General features: G+C 44.9%; 1 protein-coding gene across 2 annotated transcripts; it reads left to right on the forward strand.

The window, feature by feature from the left end:
* The first annotated feature begins 1,871 nt into the window (after positions 1-1,871).
* On the forward strand, positions 1,872-15,555 carry rcor2 (REST corepressor 2). 2 transcript variants are annotated; one of them, XM_040012442.1, is made up of 14 exons: positions 1,872-2,263; positions 5,442-5,567; positions 7,478-7,534; positions 8,289-8,369; positions 8,674-8,726; positions 8,826-8,987; positions 9,082-9,206; positions 9,478-9,544; positions 9,648-9,887; positions 10,057-10,134; positions 10,439-10,496; positions 12,079-12,146; positions 12,440-12,601; positions 13,337-15,555. In XM_040012442.1, the coding sequence occupies exons 2-14, from the start codon at positions 5,444-5,446 to the stop codon at positions 13,682-13,684; spliced, it is 1,623 nt and encodes a 540-aa protein (XP_039868376.1). In that variant the 5' UTR covers positions 1,872-2,263; positions 5,442-5,443; the 3' UTR covers positions 13,685-15,555. The 2 variants fall into 2 exon arrangements, with proteins under 2 accessions (XP_039868376.1, XP_039868377.1); XM_040012443.1 differs by lacking the exon at positions 1,872-2,263 and adding an exon at positions 2,275-3,563.
* Positions 15,556-15,923: the final 368 nt, after the last annotated feature.

Genomic DNA, 15,923 nt, shown 5'->3' on the forward strand with positions numbered 1-15,923 from the left:
AGACTCGGGGGAGTCAAAGGAGGGATAGATGGAGGGATGGGAGTCAGGGGGAGGAGGGGGACTGAAGACTTGGGGAGATAGTACGGGAGACACGTTTTGCCTCAATGGAAGAGAGAAGAGCACACAGACTGACAGATAGATGGGCTAGAAGGAGAAATGAGACAAGTGGAGAGCTTGGGTGTGTGTCTGTGTGTGGGGTGGGGGTGGGGGGGAGGTGGAAGAAAGAGTGAGCTAAAAAAGAGAGTAGGTGGTACACTCGGCTCTGAGAGATCGAAGAGAAACCGAGCGCGAAGAGGAGGGAAGGTGGTGGGGGGAGATGGAGTGACAAGTGGAGGGGAGGACTGAGGATGAGGAGAGGAAAGGACAGAGAGAAAAGGGAGGAGGACGGGTAAGGGGAGAAGGGCTGAGGGGAGAAATATAGCAGTTGTTCATTAGTGAGGATGTGTTAGGGACTGGAGGACTGAGCACGAGGAGAGACAGTGGAGTGGAGGGGTGAGTTATGGACACTGACTAATGAGAGGAGAGGAGGGAAGGGAGACACCGGGGGAGAGGAAAGGAGGGTAGAGGAGGTGGAAAGAGTGTAAATGAGACTGGAGAGGGAGGAAGAAGAGGGAGGGAGGAAGAAGAGGAGCAGGGGAGGGGGGGTTAGAAAAGAGCGAAGCGAAACTGATGGGGGAGGGGAAGAATTTGCACGTACGCACACACAGAGTTGAAAACTGCAAGCGACATGAGAGGGAGACACAGGGGAGAGGAAGAGGGTAAGGAGGAGGCTGAAGAGAAGGAAGGAGGGGAAGGGAGAAAGACAGGAAAAGAGTCATTACTGGAAGGTAAAGGGGTGAGGAGGATGTGGAAGAGCAGAAGAGGGGAGGAAATGGAGAGAGGAAGGGGGAGAGGAAGGGAGAGGAAGGAGGAGAAAAAACAGGGAGGGGGCACAGAGAGAAGACAAGAGATGAGGGGGGAGGAGAAGGAGAATTAGGGCAGATATTTAGGAAGGAAGAGGGAGAGTGGGAGGAAGGAAGGAAGGCAGGAGAGAAAGGGGGTAAAGTAGTGAAGAAGAAACAGGAGCAAAAACAAGGAGATGGAAAAAGAGAGAGAGAGCAGCAGTGAGGAGATAAGGTGAGAAGTGAGAGGATGAAGAAGAGGAGGAAGTGGTGATGCCACAGAGAAAGAAAGAAGAGAGAAAGAGCTGGAGGAGTTTGTAACAGGCTGTTACATGTCAGCAGCAGGCACTGGTGACGGGAGCAGTGGCTTCTGTGAGAGTGTTACTGCGAAGGTTAGTGGGTTTATTCCCAGCATCAGGTGAGACAGCTCCTGCTAAAGCTAACACTGAAACATCCCCCATTCTGCTCACACACACACTCATCCACCTGTGAACTCACACGCGCACAGGCTCGTGCACACAAACACATCCAGGTCGCAACTCTTTGAACTGTTCTGTTTTAAATAAATAAATAAAAACGAGCACACTGAGGCTATTCATCTGAGTCACTGTCAGTTTATGCACAAAGTAACGCACGCGCCTGAAGACACGTTCGCATACTGACGTACTCGCGCGCGCACACGCACGAACACTCGTTTCAATTGTGCTCCGCTCCTGCCCTTTTCTCCACCAAGCAAGTCTGGACAGCCTGCCTCAGAACAGAGATGCACTGAATCCCTCCGCCGACACACTGGCAAGTAGTCCCTAATTTATGGGATTTTGATAGATAGCGGATTAAGACTCTCTAACACCTATTGTTTTACAAAATGAAATACCTACACGTTTCTCTTCCATTTAAAGGCCATTAACGATGTAATGATCAAGACGTGAATTATCAGGCAGGCATATTTAAAAGGCAAAATATTTTTAGGACAAAGATTTTAAGTATCGCGCACTGACGTGAGCACTCTTAAAAGTCAATTCACACACATGGCACATAAGGTAAAATCCAAAACCAAGACTGAGATAAAGTTAATAGTTAAGGGACTACTTCTTGTCAATCCAAACGGCTCCTAAGCTTGGGAGAGGCGAACGCATCCAAGCGGATGTCCACCTCACTTTTCTCCGGGTGTTGTCCGTCTCCCGGCGCACACACACACTCACAGCTTCCATCTATCCGTGCAGTTCTCCTCATTGTAGTGTGACTGTGCTCATCAATTAGGCGAGAGTTCAGGCTTTTTAGACACACTAATTGCCTTTGAGCGCTTCGGAGGGGACTGCAAGCTGCGGACAGAGGCTCGGAGAAGTTTTGGCTGCGGGGAAGCGGAGAGAAACGAAACACAGGTACAGTGTGACTATTATCTCCACTTCTAACTACTGGCGTTACTAATGTAACGCGAGCGTACTAGCCGCAAGCTAACTAGCTAACGTTAGCATCCCAGCGACCAACTAGGCTAGACTTAAATTGCACTTTGGTGATGAGGAGAGATGTCGTATATATATTTTCTAGTTTCCAGCCTTTTGGAATGACTTGGACCTTGGAAATTGCTACTATTTTTAGTTTAAGGACCCTAAACATACCGGCAAGTTGGGCAATTATGACATAAAGAGCGAGTGTTTTTTTTTGTTTTTTTTTGTTTTTTTACTCCAGGGCAGCAGCAGACAGTAGCGTTGGTAGTAACAGCAGCGTACGCGTGGGGAAAACAAAAGGACTTCAAAGTGAGACACAGCGTACAGACGACTGTACAATTAAGCTGTTAAAAATATTGATTTTTTTTAAAGCTAGTAAACGTGACTCAAATTTGAGAAACACCCGGTGCGAGTCCGTCGTCTCTTCTTATTTTCTTTTTAGTGGTGGGATCTCAGGATTTAACATATTATAAAACACAGTCCGCCTATTACAATGTTAACTTTAACATGTAATGTCCCCCCCGCTTTAAGGTCACCCTGTGCTGACTCTTGCGAGCCATGAGCACCTGACTAGTCACTGTAGGAGTACTATTGTTTTTCCTTTTACCACTGTGAGTCAAAAAGTGTTCATCATCAGATTACCCACCTAAAAATTGCGGTGAAGAACCTAAATAGATTTTAGACATATTACCCAAAACTAAACGATCGAATTGCTCGTGGTATTGTTCACAATAGTGCAAAGCATATCTGATGACCGAATATTGTGTTTAAAGTGAGGAAAAGTTTAGAAATCTGGCCATATGAGGGAAAAGGATGTAGAAGAGGAAAGCCTGCATGTAATCGCCTAGTTGAGTATCATGTATTACTACGAGTATCCAGTCCCTGTCGAGGTTATCAGTTAATATGTTGTAGTTATAGCTCTCGTTCTCGAAACGGTTGATAAATCTGCCAGTGATTGAGGCTACCGCGATAGAGGCTACCACAACACTCCCCCCACCCCCTTCCACCACGAAACTCGCTGAAAGTGAAGCGGGGCGGTCTCACGCAGCCAGTTCTCTTGTAAATAAGTAAACTTGAGTATATCGACAAAGACGAAGGGATGTGTTGAAGGTGGCGATGTTTCCAGTGAAGCCGGACGGGGGGCAGCCGCTGTAGTTTCCGAGGCCACCGGGAACAGCGATAGACAAAGACCACCAGAGAGCTTCAGACACTTGTATTGTCTGCTCGGAGTTTGGTGTGTATGGTTTTTAATCTCGAGGATCGTGAGGGTTGCGACTCGTTTCCCCGCAGAGGCTTGACTGGCTCAGTATGTTGTGCGGTGGTGGTGATGTGTATGCGGGGGTAACAGTACTACATCGGTCACCCAACTTCGAGTCCTTGCTTTGTTCTGGCCGCGGTTCAAGTTGACAAGTGAAGTTGCGGGTGAGATGGTGAATGAAAGCACGCGCCTTTTAACGTGCGTTTGCACTGGGACTCGTGCCCGGTGTCGCCAGTCATTGTTTTAGGGGCTCTTATCGTTTGCGCTTGAGGAGGAAGGAGGAGTTTAGATAGGCTACTTTCTGCAATATTTCATTGGCCCAGAGATGTAGAGACATCGAGAAGACGACAAATATCATGTAATAGTATAGTAATGGCTGTGGATCACACTTCGTCTCTTAGAGGAGGGTCTTATTTATTTATTTGTTTGTAGATGTTTCTTCTCATCAGCGGTTATATTCTTTGTTTACTGATGTTGACGTAGATCCCCACTGAACAGGTTTTACCTTTGCTTTGCCTTTGCTGTTGGAGGGGCTCATGTAATGGATTTCTCTTTATGTGTGATTACTTGCACTGTAGCAACCAGCGCCTTTCTGCACCAGCAGATGGGTGGTGTACTGGTATCAGCCAACAGCAGCCTTGTTGACTGATAGGAAAGTAAAATTTGCATCTCGGTGGATAATATTTACTTGTTGTGTCAAATCAGTTTTTTAAATGTCTATTTGCATCCTTGTAGCAAAAATAAGATGCATAAAAGTTACAAAAAAAATAAACAATTATGTAAAATATTGGTACCAGCTATTATCAGCCTAACAAATAAGGGATCAGTATTGAACTAAAATTTGGTTAACCCCTTTTTTTTTCTTTTCTTTTTTTTCTACATAGACACAAAGGTAGGACCACATCTAGTTAATTACTCACTCATCTAATCATTATTTGTTGGATTAAAGAAAGCTACTTTCAGCTTCTTCTTTGTCACAAGGTGTTGACACAGCAGGTAGCTCTGGATGTTTGATTTGGCAGAGTTTTACAGTGGACTCTCTTGACACGTCCCTAAAAGGATTAGTTTTGTAAATGGCTCTAAAAATGTAACTTGTTAAACTTTTAGCTGAGAAATACTTGATTATGTTAACTGCAATCAAAATGATTTGATCAATTGCTTATTATTATTTATCTTTAATATTATTATTTATTTGAGCATCATAAAAAAATTGTCAGATTTTGGTCCAGAGCTCAGTGTCGTGTCCTTGATGGCTCTTACAGAGCGACTGCGGTGAGATAACAGATGTTCATTTGGGAAAAAATGGGATGTTGACATGTCACTTGAACTGTAAACAGTGGGTAAAATAGGCCTCTGTTCTGTTTGTTTGTGGGTATTGCTCCACCCAGACAAGAAGACATCTTTAATCAGCTGGAGCGACAAAGGAAGACTCCGGTTAATCAGTCTGGCTCTTTTGTTGAAGATGAAGTTGTTCCTGTTGATTTAGTCGGGATTTGCTCTTGATAAGTCAGAACCTGAGCAGAAAACTTGCATTTAGAGATTCAATCGTAAGCATTTGAGGTCTTGAATGAGTTGTTGTATAGAAAGCTGCTTTTTGGAAAATAAACTCAGCTCCAGGTAGATAATGGGATTCCCTCCAAGGTGGCAACATAAGGGCCCATTTTACTTTACAAGCGTGAGTTGGTTTTTATAGGGTTGCAAGTGGAAACAAATAGCAGCCAGTGCACTAATGAAACAAGGCATAACTCATAGTTTAATAGGAGATTGAATCGCTTAGGGCAGAAATGTTGATGAATGGTGGATTTTTAACTAGCGACATGTTATGTGTGTGTGTGTGTGTCTGTGTGTGTGCAGTCATGCCCTCAGTGATGGAGCGCTCGGGGGCTGGGGTCCTGTCCAGGAGCAGAGCCAAAACCGTAACCAACGGGAATAGCCAGCCACACTCCGAGGAGGAGAGCAGCGATGAAGAGCATGCTCACGGTACACACGTACACACTTTTCGTTATAGTGTTTGATTTATCAGATATCACGGTAAACGTTCTAACATGGAGCATTAACCTACATCTGATACTTGCAGGCATTTTCTTGCCAGCTGTTCCTGTTGCATGCATTGCATTGCTGCAGTGCTCTCTGTCATCCCCTCTCTTCATCCTTGTCCTCTGCCCACATACGTCTCTCCTTCCTTCATTCTCTCCTTCACCCACTGACTTCCTGTTGATCTTTGAGGAGCCCATTTTAAGATAAGAAATGGCAGTTTTACACAACTAGTTTTCCTCTCTGTTACCTTTCTTCCCTCCTCTGTTCCTTCTATCAAGCATCCTTCTTCTTTATCGTGCTCCTTCTGGCTCCATTCATTTCACCCATCTGCTCATGTTTCTATCATCCCCTTCTCCTCCCTTCCTGTCCTCTGTCCCAGAGGAACCTGTAATCTGTCTCTTCCTCCTTCAGGTTTGCTTCCCTGCATTTCTCACAGTCTCTCTTCACTCCTCGCTTTCCACATTCTCCAGCTTCCTAGTTTCCTGCTAGCTTTACCGCAGCGATAATTACCTGATGTCTGCCACCCATCGATGCTCTACCCGCTCGTCTTCGTCGGGTGGTGAACAATATCAAAATGTTAAATGGCATTTCTGGATTATCTTATTTATTGTTTTTACTTATTTATTAATGGAAGTTGTACATGGAAGTTTTTCTTTATTTAAATGTTTTCTTCATATACCAGTGTTTTCCCTCCACTTGTTTTTTACTGTATTTTTTACAAATGTAGTACAGTTTTGTTCTAATGGTTAATTAGAAAATATGTAGCTGACCTTATGTACGAATAGATTAATACATAATAAAATAAACAATAGATGCATTTAAAAACAAATTGGTTTGTTTTGAACATTAAGACTATATTTAAAAGTTAGATTTAGCCTGTGTGTCTAAAAAAATGAAACAAATACAAAAATGCCTGAATGAATTCTTCTACTGCCTTGAAGGGGGGGTGACACTTCTATGCCAAAAAGACACCTGGTTGTATGGAAGTTTATGCGAAAAGAGAAGTTCAGATTCCTCAGTAAACACGTTCTGAATGAATTTATGGTTACAGATGCTAGTTTGAAGTTTTAGTGACGACTGCGTGATGTTAGACAACTTGACCAGGAGGCATCTTTGTGAGATACCTGAAGCACTCTCCAATGACTGAGCTCCTCCTGTAAGGGAGAGCCCAGCCATCCTTTACATAAAGCTCATTTCCACCGTTTGCATCTGCGATCTCATTCTTTTGGTCAATACCCAGAGCTCGTAACCATAGGTGGGAGTAGGGACGTAGATTGGCCAGTAAATCAAGAGGTTTGCATTTATGTTCAGTGGTGTGATCCACTTTGTTTAGTTTTGCAACTTGGAACCTTTTCTGGTGTGTTACACAAATGTTTTTGCCCTGCATTGCAGTTACACTGGCTCCCTGTCGAATTCCGAGTCCACTTTAAGATTCTGGTTCTCACATTTAAGGCTCTTCAAGAACAAGCACCATCATACATCATTGAACTCTTACAGCCCTATGCCCCTAGTAGGTCTCTGAGGTCTTGTGGTCAGGGCCTACTTGTTATTAAGTATACGAGACTGAAAACTAGGGGTGATCGAGCTTTTGCTACTGTGGCCGCCAGACTGTGGAATTCTCTTCCTCAGAACTTAAGATCTGCTGATTCACTGATTACTTTTAAAAAACAGCTAAAAACACATCTTTTTAAAATTGCATTTTGTTAACTTTTGACTGTACTTCGTCTTTTTAATCTGTGTCTATACCTTGTAAAGCACTTTGTGATCTCTTACTTAGAAATGTGCTATATAAATAAAATTTTACTTACTTACTTACTCTTGAAATATAAACTTATGTACGCTTGTCTCTGCAGACAGCATGATCAGAGTGGGAGGAGACTACCAGGCTCAGATCCCAGAGTTCAAACCAGGTAAGCTGGGAGGGAGAAAAGCACAACAAAAGGAGACGACAGAGGGCATTAAAATTGACGATAAAAAGAGAGAGAGGGAGGGAATAACCTCTGTGTCTCCCGTTGGAAGGAGACACAGAGGTTGAAGAGAAGTGTGGAGGAGACTACGGATGAATGCAGATTAGTAGAGGAGTGAAGGTCAAAAAGAGTCATTTTACAATAGAACAAAAAACAGGAAAATGAAAAGAAGGCTGGAGGGGAAAACGAGGACCTGTTATCATCTTTGTCCAGTAATGCAGACGTCAGAGTGACGCTTATTTGTCAGTGTTTTAGTGTTATTGAATGCAAAATCAAAAGGTTCAAAAACATTAAGTGTCCTCCATGAAAGAGCCCTGTTGCTTTGCTTGAGTAGATGAAAAATGTTTTGATGCTGAGGAAACAGTCGTCATAACCTTCACGGAGGAACGGCGGCATGCTTCAACAGCTTGTACCAAAGAAAGGGACAAGCAGGCAAACCAGCATAATCTGTTGTACCGAGTGCACAAATGTTGACTTCCCAAAGAGTTCAGCTGATGAAGAGGGAGCTTTAGCCAGATGGAAACATGCAAAGATGGGTAGATGGATAAGAAAAGAGAGATGCTGGGGATTGAGAGAGCTTAAGTGGTGGATAGGAGGGACATGGAGGTGACATGAACGAGTAAAAGAGGGATTGACAAATATGTATAACCTCAAAGTGTGGATTTAAGTGTTCACTTTGTGTTGTTTCCATTTTCAGACAGCCCAGCCCGCTACAGTGAGAAGGACCAGAGGAGCATGTTGGTCTGGTGTCCCAACAGCCAGCTCTCTGATGCTATGTGTAAGCTCCACACACCTGGCTTACCTTGTATTCATGTGTGCGAGCTAAAAAACTTGACCTTCAGTTTAATGGATATATGCTGACTGGAGGGTGGCAATTAAAACTCTCGACTGTCTCTTCCTGTGCACTTATGTTCTTTCTCTCTCTTACCCTTTTCCTCTTCATCTCTCTGTTTTCTGTTATTATGCAACCCCCCCCCCCCCCCCTATTCATTTTTTTAGTCTTCTCTTCATTCTCCTTCACCATCTTCAGATTATTATGTATTATTTTAACAGTTTTTCTGGGTGTTTCTATCTTCTTCCAGTGGACGAGTACATCCTCATGGCTAAGGAGAAACACGGATACAACATGGAGCAGGTAAGGGCAGTGCATCAGAAACAAAAGCTCAGATGTTTATATTTCTTTCTGTCTTCTGACCTAAACTTTTCCTGGTTTCCTGACTTTTGGCTCCATCAGGCTCTGGGCATGTTATTGTGGCACAAACACGACGTGGAGCGCTCACTGGCCGACCTGGCAAACTTCACCCCCTTCCCGGATGAGTGGACAGTTGAAGATAAAGTGCTGTTCGAGCAGGCCTTCAGCTTCCACGGCAAGAGCTTCCACCGCATCCAGCAGATGGTGCGTGACTGAGAGAGACACACATGCACTTACCACCCTAAATATTTAAAACGAGTGATGAAAAGTAAATTTTTCTTTTTTTTCGTGTTTGTAGCTTCCAGACAAGCTGATCTCCAGCCTGGTAAAGTACTACTACAGCTGGAAGAAGACCAGAACCAGGACATCAGTCATGGACCGACAGGCCAGGAGGCTGATCAACAAGAGAGAGAAAGATGACAGGTTTGAGATGCCTTCACCAGTCGTGGAGAAACAACTGCTCACCTGAGATCTGACATTTGGAGAACTTTTTTGTTAAATGACACTCAGTGAGCGTGGCATCCTGGGAAACTAGGCTCATGAATATAAATAAGACAGGCTGATATTATTTCTTGTCTTTTCAGCTGACATTTTAGAGCATTTCAGACGTGTGTTTGATGAAATTTCAACAATAAAACAGCACAAAGTTTAAGCACTGGTGTGCTTTGTGTAATTTATGTTTTTTGTCTTGCAGTAATGATGAGATTGAAGAAGGAGAGCAGGCCAGTGACAGTGATTTTGAAATTGATGCCAAGAAAGAGGTGAGAAAGTGTGTGTGTGCACATTCAGAGAAACAACTTCTGTGAGGTGAGGACCGAGCTGCCTTGACACTTGAATGATATTTGTGATTCGATGTGCACACAGGCGGCAAAACAGAACGCGAGCAGCACCAGCTCTGACAAAGCCACGCCCAGCCGCTCCGGTCCAGTGAAGAAGGAGAACATCGGAGCTCAGTACAGACACCACCCGCTCAGAGCCCGCCGCAGGCCACCCAAAGGCATGCACCTGGAGCAGGCGGACATCATGTCTCTGTCGGCCTCTCACGATGCTGGAGTTCTAACCATTCGCCAGCTGGACACACAGCTGGTTTCACTCAAGAGACAGGTGCCAGGGTTTTCAGTGTGGATTTAATGATGTCTTTGGTCATCAGATTATAAATGCAAAGAGTAAATGCACATGAATGTTCTCAAAGCAGGTTTTAGCTGCAAAAACTACCACTCGGTGCTACCAGCTAAAAAAATAACCCTACCTCACTGCCCCTCCTCTGTCTCAGGTCCAGTCTATCAAACAGAACAACAGCAGTTTTAAGCAGAGCCTAGCTGAAGGTGTTGATGGCTCCAGACCTACAGACGTAAGTCTTGAAACTCCCCTCTCTATGCCCTTTCCCTCCTTTCCATATCCCTTATTTACTGCCTCATTTCTTGCCTGTATTCAATTTTCTCCTCCCCTGATCTCGCTCCAGTTTGTTCCTTTGCTCATCTATTCACGCGGCCCTTCCTCAACTCCCTCCAGACAGTATTTCACCCCTCGTGGGACTGACTCTAGTCTTAACCTGCTCATTGCTCTCTTACTGCCATCTTCCTCCCTCTCTCCCCCCCCTTGTTTCCTACCACCTACCTCACTCTCATTCTAATCTCTAGTTCTTTCTCTCCTAGCCTGCCCCTAAGATGAACTCTCGTTGGACCACAGAGGAGCAGCTCCTTGCAGTGCAGGGTGAGTAAAGGCTGTAGCTTCCTCCCCCTCCAAGAGGCACCTCTTGTTGTCAGCTCTCCTCTACCTGCCTCCCATTCACAGCCAGATGTCTTATTAGACATTCATATTGATCTGCACACACAGGAGCTGCCTGTACTCGTGTGTTGGTACGGTACAAGCTCCTCGATTATTTCTCCAGGAGCTACTTTTGGATATTTTGCAATGGGCTGGTGCTGGTGGGAGTTTGTCTTCAGGGATGGTAACGTTTAGAAAGCTTAATTTTGCCCCTAAAAGAGATATATATTTTTTTATTTTGACATGAAAAGAGACGAAGTCGTATTGTGAAGCCCCTGGGTGTATTTGCCCTCATTATATTAGTTCTTTTAAAGACAGACATGAGTATGGGGTGATCTGACTGTGAGTGAAGCACTTACAAAAACTTATCATTAGCTCGTTCCCAAAGTGAGGACAGAGGCCCCCTGGTGGATCGCAGTAATAACAGAAATTCAATTTGAAATTAGTGGTAATAGGAGGTAGTTGGGTGTGATATTACTCATTACTCTACCCTTGTGTGGAAGTCTTTGTCCCAGTGACAGTAGGGTCACACGTTGACCTCAACACTTTGCATATAATATTATTATATTATATGCAATGTATAGCCAACCGCCTGCACTGTTTGATTTTGGATCAAATTTCCTAGGAAATGCATCACTTCTGTTTTGTATTTTGATTAGCATGAAGATTTAGGATTGGGTGGGCCTAGTGGGAATTTGTTTTTTAAGTGGGCTGCACCACTCTTGACTTTGGGAATGGTTGTCCTAATTAATCTATAGCTTTGTCCTTGATGGAGACCATAACTTACAAAATTAATGTCATTTTATTTGGTATGAAACAAGCATTTGAGCTCAAACTCATTAAGAAAGTGCTCACTGAGGTCAAAGCGCAAGGGAACCAGGGACTGTTTCCCAGTATACCTCTAAGACCTAAAATGCCCTTTTTGCCCATAGATGAGTCCTCCTGCTGGTCATTAGACAGAATGCAAATTTAAGGCACTTCTAATCTACTCAGTTCTGACGTTTAACTCCATCACCAGTATACAGTCTATAGGGGGAGAGCCCTGTTTGTTTCAGTTTTTCATGACACGATGGAGCTACAGGGTGCCGTAAACTTCAGGTCTGTTCATGTACGTGTGCATTATTTCAGCTTTAAAAGCGAGCACGAGGAGAGAAAATCAGAAGTTGTTAGGAGCGTATCAGCCACAAAAGTGGAAGGTAAAATTAGCAGCTGCAGCCTGTGTGCCTTTGAGCAAAACCTGTACCTCCATGTAGTACAGCTGCTCCAACAGAAAAAACAAAACAAAAACCCTGAAAGTGTGCAGTGAAGCAGGTCAGGGCGGGAAAAGAGCAGGTGCACTGAGCCAGCTGAGCTCAGATGGAGGTTAACTGTAAACATGCTCACCATACGTGACTCTTCCTGTCCCTCCTCTCACATCCTCTGCCACACACCCCTCACTGAGCGAGAGGAAGCTGGCTGACTCTGTTGCTTTTGATTGCTATATGCTGCTTGGTACAGGCAGGACATTAACCAGACTTCTCTTTTCCAGCTATCCGGCGTTATGGTAAAGACTTCACCGCCATCGCTGAAGTGATCGGGACTAAGACTCCGGCTCAGGTGAGCTTTCTCTTTCTCACATGTTGAAAGTGTGTGAAGACCACCTCTCGTCTTATTCTGACCTCACCCAGCAGTGCACTTGAGCGAGCTGCCTATCAGCTTTTCATCTCTTTTCCATTTTCCCTTTCATCCTCCGCCTAAAGGTTTCCCCTATAGGATCTCTGTAATCTCCATTATCCCTGCTTTCATTTGTCTTCTCCCCTCTAACGTCCGCCTCTGTGTCCTTGAGATCGGCATCACTTTGTCCTCATTCTCTTCCTCGCCAACTCTCCATCTCTCCCCGGCTTGCTCAGGTGAGCTCGTTCTTCGTGAGCTACCGGCGCCGCTTCAACCTAGACGAAGTGCTAAGGGAGTGGGCGGCGGAGCAAGTGGCCACCAGCCGAGACCAGAGAGACCCCAGGAGGAGTGGTGAGGAGATGGCAACGGCTACAGATGGCGGCGTAGAGGAGGAGGAGGTGAGGACAGTTCATACCCAAGAGGTGCCTGTAAGAGTTTGATTTTGTTGTCACGTGAAATCTGTTTAAGAGAAGTTTTACATGAAACTGAAGCAGGTTGTAAGAATATTATTTGTATTTAATATAAAGCTGTCAGCATGTGAGTGCTGCACATGAATCTGTACACCTCTGTTCTATCTTAATTGCACCTTCTGCTTTTTAATAAAGGATTAAACACACGACAAAGGCTGTAAACAGATTTGTATCTCTGTAAATAATTATTAGTTTGATGGAACTACTTTCAGCAGTGGATTAACACGTGTGCTGCAGGAGAGCACATGACTGCGTGTAGGACATGCAACAGCATGTTAAAGCAACATGTAGCTTCAGTAATATTTGGAAGTAGTAGGACTGGGAGCTTTGCCATCTCCACCAACCCTGTCCTGTGTCTCACTGACAGATTTAAAACGACAGACCTCGTAATGCAACTTTGAGTGATTCACAGTTCAAACTCATCCCTATGTATCTCACACTGAGTGTCGGTGTAGCCCCTCTGTCCGACCCACCAGCAGGTGGGCGGGGCCTCTGTGCTCACAGACACACTATTTGCTCACTCGGTGACAGCACACAGAGCCAAACGCAGCATCCGATTGCAAAACGTAAAGTTTTTATCTGCCCACCGCTTTTGTTCCTCTCTACATCCTGTTTGCACCTCCTCCTGACGCTCCCCCATCTGTCTCTTTCCTCCCCCTTCAGGTCAAAATGGAGGACCCCCCCTCAGACGCCACAGGCAGCTCCTCTCCCCCCTCCTCCGCTCACGCCCCGTCCTCTTTCTCCCAGCCTCCCCCGCTGCTGCGTCCAGCTCCTCCTTCAGCACCCCCGAGCCTCCTCCGTCAGCCGCCTCCTCTTCAGACGCGCCCGCTTCAGAACAGAGCTCCCCACAACCACCCCCCACCTCCGCTCATCCGGCCCGCAGTGACCGCCACCACCACCTCCTCCGGGAGTCTCAGGGGTTCTCCTCCCACCTCGTCCTCTTCCTCCGCTGCAGTTCAGATGCCTCCATCACTGGTCGGGCTTAAAGTGGAGCAGCCCAACTCACACTGATAGACACACGCAGCAGTAGGAGTAGACGCAGACACGCGCACACACATAAAAAACACACAAACACAAAGCTTCTCTTCCTTCACCCTGGGACCATCACACGACCACATCATCAAATGACACGCTCAGGTCCCCAGTGTGACATCAATCGTCATTAGTGACGTGAAGCTCCTTTACTGTACTGACACACACCTACCTCCAACACAGTCCTCTAACACACACACACACACACACACACACACACACACACACACACACACACACACACACACAGCTAGGAACTCCAAACACTACCTGCACACAACACACAGAAGAGACACTGGATCATGAAGCCGTTAAAGAAAGCCACAACCACAAGAGTGCAAATCCACCTGCACGTCTCCATGGCAACTCTTGAACATCTGGAGGACTGTGGATGAACACTATGTATATCTATATGCTGTAGTTGCATCGGTCTAGTCATCCACACAACCATCAGGAGAAAGAAAAGGAATAAATGAGGGAAAGAGGAAGAGTGGCCCACAGCTGAGCCAGACGTGCTGCTCCTGAGAGGGCGTCTACGTCACACGCAGCATTTTGTTTTTCTTTCAGATTTAGACCCTCAAAGGGGAGCGGAGGTACTTTTGCAAAAGCTTTGTGATCAAAGCTGAGTCTTTTATTTTGGTTTTGAATTGTTGATTCTTTTCGTTCTGCGTTGGGCGAAATCTTCCCTCATAGCCATGTATTGCTAGTATTAACTGGAGTGGTGTTTTGGGTTTTTTTTTGGTTCAGCTAGAATTTTAAAGGTGTGCCTGAGGTAGGCAGTTAGTTACTGTAAGTAGATTAGATGGTGTACTTTGATTACTGAGCGTAAAGGAGAAAAAGAGCCCGTTAACATGCTCGGTCTCACGTTTCTGGAGCTGTTCATTGGCTCAGTGTTCAAATCTTGTTACTTTGGAGGAATATTTGAAGTGATCAATCCCCAACATCTGCAGTGCAGCTCTAAACATCAGTCTGTGATGTTTCAATAATGGTGTTAATATTCTCTAAATAAGTGATGTTTGATCTTTGACAGCCGCGCCTGCCAAAGTGTATTGTTGCTTTAAACGCAGAGTTAGGCACGGAGCGTCAGAGAGGAGTCTGACATTTCACATGGTTGCATTGTTTCTTACACAGGAAGAGTTTGACATTTTTGGAAACACTCGTTTGTGCTCTCGCAGGGTCTCAGTCTCCGAGCGGCAGCCTCGATTACCACTTCAGAGTGGTATCTCTCTGCACTCGTCAAAATGCCAAACCAGTCATTTAAACCCAAAATAGAGCAAGTTGCGACTTTCAGTTAGTGTGTCTGAGTAATTTATAGAAGTGACTTTACAAAGAGGTGATGACTTTGTGTTCCCCCCAAGTCCAGATAAGGCAGCCTTGAGTCCTGTGCTGTCCTGGCGCAGAGGTCAAAGGAGATCTGGAAGACATCTTTGCTGCAGCGTCAGCCACTTGATTCATTTATCCAATAAACTGAGTGCTTCTGAGTTGTGCAACAGTGCAGTTTTCTGTTCATGGCTAGTGCTTCCAAAAGTGATGGTATGGCACAACCTGATGAACAAATGCAGATGATTGAAGCATCTGTCTGGATGACCTTTGTTGTTTATTTCTGTTGCTAGTCTTAGACTACTCTTGTCCAGCTGTCTGCATTGCTGCTTTTTTATGCAGATCTGAGGTCAGTGGTTAAGCTTCCTTAAACTGTGGTGTTGCCCCAAGCGTAGCCTCAAATCACCTACTTTTGTTAGCAGAGGCCTTCAGCGTTCAGTTGAACGCAGCACTGAGGAGGAACAGAAACTGCATCGCTACGTTTGGCTTTAATAGAAGTTTTGCCTTTTTCACCTGTTTTGTTTTGTTCCTCCAAAAAACCCTGCTTGTGTGTACTGTATGTACCAAGGTGTTTACATTGTGGAAACTGAACTGTGTTTGAGGCGTTTTTTTCTTTTGAATAAACAAATGACCAAATTCTTCATGATGTCGGTTTTTGAAGACATTTCTCCAGCTATTTTTCTGTCATAGACAGTCATTTTATTCATATTGAACTATTTGTTAACGCAAATCAGTGCATTTAGGCATGTTCAGGAAGTCCTGCTGAAGTTCAAACAGAATGGTGAAGGAAGGTGATTTAAGTAACTTTGAATGTGGCATGCTTTTGGTTCCAGACGGGACTGTCTGAGTGTTACAAAAAAAATACTGCTCTACTGGGGTTTACGATAGGGGCTTAGAA

The sequence above is a fragment of the Simochromis diagramma genome, unplaced genomic scaffold (genome assembly GCF_900408965.1).
Source record: "Simochromis diagramma unplaced genomic scaffold, fSimDia1.1 OVJJ01000604.1, whole genome shotgun sequence".
Taxonomy (NCBI): domain Eukaryota; kingdom Metazoa; phylum Chordata; class Actinopteri; order Cichliformes; family Cichlidae; genus Simochromis; species Simochromis diagramma.